The sequence below is a fragment of the Metopolophium dirhodum genome, chromosome 7, assembly GCF_019925205.1.
Source record: "Metopolophium dirhodum isolate CAU chromosome 7, ASM1992520v1, whole genome shotgun sequence".
NCBI classification, from domain to species: domain Eukaryota; kingdom Metazoa; phylum Arthropoda; class Insecta; order Hemiptera; family Aphididae; genus Metopolophium; species Metopolophium dirhodum.
This window is the reverse complement of record NC_083566.1, coordinates 18221642-18227885: the sequence shown is the minus strand read 5'-3', so window position 1 is coordinate 18227885 and position 6244 is coordinate 18221642. Positions and strand designations below refer to the sequence as shown.

General features: G+C 28.2%; 1 protein-coding gene across 1 annotated transcript; it reads left to right on the top strand.

The window, feature by feature from the left end:
- The first annotated feature begins 440 nt into the window (after window positions 1–440).
- On the top strand, window positions 441–5637 carry LOC132949100 (putative nuclease HARBI1). Its single transcript, XM_061019883.1, has 3 exons — window positions 441–674; window positions 1836–1924; window positions 4743–5637. The coding sequence occupies exons 1-3, from the start codon at window positions 441–443 to the stop codon at window positions 5635–5637; spliced, it is 1218 nt and encodes a 405-aa protein (XP_060875866.1).
- Window positions 5638–6244: the final 607 nt, after the last annotated feature.

Genomic DNA, 6244 nt, shown 5'->3' with positions numbered 1-6244 from the left:
TTGACTACACAGACGATCATAGTCAACTGAAGTTTGTATACAAAAACTATAAACAGGAAAAACTTATTTGGATTTCAGATAAACGATAGGCAATAGTTAAGCTGATTGCACACTAGGCGATTCGAACGCGCGCTCTGCGCTTTAAAAACGTCGCGATTTTAAAACGCGAACGCACACTCCTTACACATTAGAAGCGTGTCGGCGCGTTCGTCGGCGTTTTAAAATCGCTCTGCGCTTTCACACTGGACGATTTGTGTGCGTTTTTCAAAAATAAAAAGCGCGCTAAATGTTATTTGAACTATTCAGTTCTTTGTACTTTGTTGAATACTAGGATAGTACTGCTGTTACCATCCATCGTGTATGACGTCTGCTGTTCAATTCATATTATACTTATTTCTTACTCGTTGTATTTCGTTTCATCTATTTTTTTTAATTTTAATATGGACGTATTAGATGATATTGAAGCCGCATGCGTAATTTATGCATTATACGAGGAACACGAACTCAGCAAGAAACAGCAACGAAACAAAATTAAAAGAAAATATTGGGTCCATCCTTTAAATTTAAAAAGACCAGATAGTGGTCAGTTTCAAATTACATTTATGACCCTTCGTAGCTACCCAGAAGAGTTTATGAAATATTATAGAATGTCGATACCATCGTTTGATGAGCTGGTAAGTAGAAGTATATAATTTACATATAACCAATGTACAATGTTTTTAGTATGAAATGTAAATAATTATACAATTAATAATTAATATTATAGTACTAATACCTATTTTAATAATTATATCATATTATGGTCAAAGGAATTTAAAATGTTAGTAATAAAAATTAAAAATTAAATCATTATTATAAATCATTGTATATGAAAAATGATTCTGAGCGATGACGATCTGTCAGCCAAGTATATTTTATATCATTGCTATTTGCTATTAAAGTATTTTATTTTACTATTAGGCATTAGTACAGTAGGTTAAATGTTACGTAATTGTGTGTATAAAATTATAAAATATAATAATATACTTTAAAAGTTTCAAGTACCCACGAATAATAATTTTCAAATTTTCATATATTTGGTGAATTTTGTTGAAATTCTACATCACACTCTCATAAAAAATCTATGCCGTTTACGCCCAACTTTATTTTTAATTTTGAGTAATAACAACTTATGAGGAACCTTGCAGTATTCAATTTTCAAGTTTCTTGACCAAGTGAAAATTTTTCATCTATAGGTAATGTAAAAAAAACATTTTCTTATGCCTATACAGTATACATAGATCAAAAAGAATAAAAATAATTTGAAAGTTGTATGGCATATAAAAATTACTAATAATATAAATATCCAGTGAAAATTTCATGTAGGTACGTTTATTTTTTTAGAGTTAGCCAAAAAATAAAATCGATTTTTTCAAAAACTAGTTTTGAGTAAGAATCTCAGTTTTTTCTTTTTTAACTTTACTCCCTAAGCATTAAATAGATTCACTTTTCTACTAGACACACACACACAAAAAATAAATACTCCGATCAGAATCTAAAATAAATATCTTATCCATTATGAAAATCCGAAATAATATGGTGTATTGTCCAAATACTGAAGACATCTCGTACATTGACGGAAGTTTACCGAGTAGTAAAAACTTAACACTAGATACCTAACTAATTAAAGTTACATACTTCACAAAATTTGCAATTATTACTAAATACTATATAGTATAATAGTATATAAATTATACACACAAACAAATATACATATAAATATACAATTTATGATAATATTATACACAATATAATAATTACTATAATTAATATAATAATTATTTAAATTTATTAAGATATCGCTGGTTAGACCAAAATTGTCAAAACAGCACACTGGTTTGCGTGTGCCAATATCACCTGAAGAGCGTCTGACCGTGACACTGAGGTATGTAATCAATAATACAATTTAAGAATGTAGAAACTAGTGTTTATATTTTTTTATTAATTTTAGTTTTTATACAAATCATGGTGTGTTTTTATTACAATAATTGTGCGGAGAAGTAGGCTGAGAGTAATTGTTTATATAGTGATGGGCATGTTGTATTGGAGGTGAAGAAATATTTTGTGAAGTAGGAGAAGACATGTTGGAAAAATGGTAATAATTTTGTTTTTTAGTTGAATTAATTGCAGGAGAAGGAGGTTGTGAAAAGTTACTGGATTCATCATGTACGCTTGGTGGAGAAGCAATGGTAGAATTTATTATAGCTGTAGGCATGTTCTGTGAATCATTTGCATAGTAATATCCAGGAGAAGAAAAATGTTGCTGAGAGAAATGAGTTGGGTTGATTAGTTGGTGTATTAGAAGGATAGGAATGAGGCATACCAGATGAGTGATGTTTAACTCGTTGAATAGCATTCAAAAACTCAATATACACCATTGATTTTTGGTCTTCAGTTAAGGACTTGATTTGAGGAAGTAACGACATTAAAAAACTTCTTTCCGGGTCTTCTGGTATAGTTCGACGGTTTTCTAATATTTTTAGTAATGAGGTTCCAAAATTTGAAGGGGGGGCCTTCAAGGTTTTTTTTTTCTTCCGTGGCTGTTGTTCCTCTGCATCGGTGTCGTCCATAACTTCTTCTATTGTAATATTTTCACCAACAATTAAGCCCACGTCTTCAGTTTCTCCTTCCTGTTCCTCAGATGCCTCATCATCACTCGGTTCTACATTACTTTCGGTTCTACGAATAAAATAATTTTATATTATTCACCGTATATTATATATATGCCCCTTAAGTTTAATAATAATCAATAATAACAGTATTAAATAGGTGGGAAACTGTACACTCTGCTGTACAGTAGATTTCGAGTGGGCCACTATCATAATGAATAAGTTTAACAATTAATATTTTTTTAGAATTTTTGGTTTCAGTATGAAATATCTATAAGGAACATTGTGTTAAATTTTCAAGTCCCAGCTGTACATCTAAAAAAAAATTAATTAAGAAAACAATGAAAAGAATGAAAATATTACCATTTATGGAAAATGCTAATATTAAATATTTGGTGAACATTTCAAGGGTATTAATTTTTTTGTTGAACTAAAAAAAAATAATTTTTTTCACAAATTGGTTTTGCGTAAAAATGCCCACTTTTTTCACTTTTTTTTATTTTTCTTTACGCTTTCTAAAACTATCCTGACCTACCAAAAGTACCAAATAGATTCACTTTAAAATAATATTTTGAAAACAGTTAGTACCTACGTGCTAAATTACTTTACTCAAAAAAATATTGATATTTTAAAAAAATCTTTAAAATTTATTATAATATATGACTTATATAAATTTCTTTACTATCAAAATTGTTCTGATAATCTAATTTACAAATTGGTTATTTTGAATTTTTCTAAAAAGAATTTAATCGAATTTAAATATTTTTTTTTCAGTATTAAAAAGTAAAAATAATTTTTTTTATATTATACGTCTACCGCAAAAAATTCAAAATACACGATGAATGTAACATAATATGATAAACAATTTAATCTCTGATGTCTTTAGCCTATACCTCTCTGTTTTCACGTAAAACAACTCATAAGAGTTTTTCAAAATTTTGATTTTTAATTACGTTTTATCGAGTGCCTACACGTTGGCCAAAAACATATATTTTTTACTGAGGTCAAATTGATCTCCGCAGTATTTTACAATAGAAACAATTTTTAATTTATTTAAAATATTAAAATTGAACATTATTGGTTTTTAAAAATAGTTAAACCAAAAACAAAATGTTCATATCTTAGATTTAAAAAAAATTTTTTTTTATGAATTTCTAACAAAATAATTTTCGTGATTTTTACGTATTTTGTCCACATTTGAACTTTAAATGCTTAACAAATTGTGACTATGTTTTTTTAATATTTTCAATTGTTATTGTAACAATATATTAGAAGCCTTATATTAAATTTTCAAGCTTTTTGACCCTACAAATAAAATATTATTGATATTTATAAAAAAAAAAAACTGAAAAAATTGGAATCCGAAACAAGTCAAAATATTATCGTGTATAGAAAATTCTTATATTAACATTCGGTGAAAATTTTATGCGTATCTATGGTTATTTGTTTTAGAGTTACTCCAAAATTCCCGTTTTTTCTTAATGTTTGTTTTGTTTTTCTCTGCAATTTTGAAAACTATTGAAATTTTTTTATTTTTACCTCCTGAATGCACCAACTACATTCATTTTCCCATCAAACAAGATACTATTGAAGTAAATCGAAGCAGTGTGGCTGCCCCAAACAGGGATGACAGAATCAAAATAAATAAATAAAAAATACATTCATTGTATAGTTGTATGAGTATGTCGTATGTGTATATACAATAAAAATATTAACACATGACCCGAAAAAACTTCATCACCCTTGGTAGGTATATATTTCACAATATTTATTTATTTTTTGTGATTTTACTTACGTTCGATTTTGCATAGTCGGTCTTAAAAATGCTAGTATATCAGCATATATGTACGGCTTGGATTTTGTTGCCGCTTGCCCAGATTTGGTGACACATTTACGACGGAAACTATCCCTTATAGATTTCCATTTTTTTTGTAATTCTGCTACTATAAAAATAATAAATAATAATTGAAATATAAAATTATATATATAATCATTTTGACATTTTATGTAATTTAATATATAAAAGTTTATATTTATTTATATTATCTAACCGTTAAAATATACTTTTAATGCAATGTGTATTTAATTATTCAGGTATTTGGCAACTGGAACTAATTTTTCTGCTCTCCATTTTGATTTTTTAATGGGCGTTTCAACTATTGGAAAAATTGTACGTGAGACATGTGAAGTATTGTGGACAATTCTTCACCCCAAAGAAATGGTAGTGCCGACCATGCAAGATTGGTTAGACATAGCAGAGGGGTTTTTTAGTAAAACTCAGTTCCCCAACTGTGTAGGGGCTGTAGACGGGAAACACATCCGACTAGAATGCCCCCCTAAAAGTGGTACTTTATACTACAACTATAAGCATTTCTTCTCTATAATACTCATGGCAATCTGTGATGCAAACTATTGCTTCACGATTATAGATGTGGGGTCATATGGCAAGGAGAGTGATTGCAACATTTTTAAGAAATCGTCATTTGGAAAAAAATTATACAATGGTAAAGTCAATTTTCCCCAACCTCAATGTTTACCAGAAGATGATGGTGGTATTCCTCAACCCTACGTAATAGTAGGCGACGAAGCGTTTGCGCTTCATAAAAACCTTTTACGCCCTTTCCCCGGAAGAAGCTTAAACAATGAACGGCGTATATTCAACTATCGTTTATCAAGGGCGAGACAGAATATAGAATGTACGTTCGGTATTTTGTCTAACAAATGGAGGGTTTTTCATACAGCCTTATTAGTAGAACCAGATTTTGGAGTTGCTATTACCAAAGCGTGTTGTGTTTTGCACAATTTCGTTAGACGCAGAGATGGATTTTATCCCGAAGATACAAAGACTTGTGATATGGAGGATGTAAATCAAAAAATAGGTGTTGGGAACTCGACATCTGTTGCAAAAGACGTAAGAGATTATTTTGTCGATTATTTTAATCAGCCAACTCATGAACTAAGTTGGCAAAACAAGGTGATAGGTAATTAGCGTGTGGGAAAAGAAAGTGCATAAGTAGGTAACTAAAATATTATATTATATTACCTATATTAAATATTGTATACCTAAAATATTATTTATATATTATATTTGTATTATTTTATGTTAAACTAATTAGTTTATTCTTATTAATTCTTATTTATATAATATTTTACGATTTTAGTGAAGCAACTAAATTCTATGATTTATTTTTTAAACATTATTATTTATACATGGAATTATTATTATATTATGAATATATTATGTTTGATTTTTTTTTATTTTGAAGTAGGTATTTATCTAAATAATTTTTATGATTTATACTATCATATTTTAATATATAAATGTAGTTAAAAAATAAAAAATGCTCACTTTTATTCATTTTGACGGTTTCTTCGTAATCTTCAAAGTTTATGAAACATGTCTTAGCCACCTTTGTCCAACTTACATGTTTGACATTTTTGTCATGATATAGTTTACTTTCTGTACATTTTTTATTTAATAATAATTATATTTTATTGTGTAATAACTTGATATATACCATAAATTATTACTTACCTATATTCCATATTGCCTCTTCATTCGACACCTCAGCAATAAACTTTTCAGTGTCAAACAT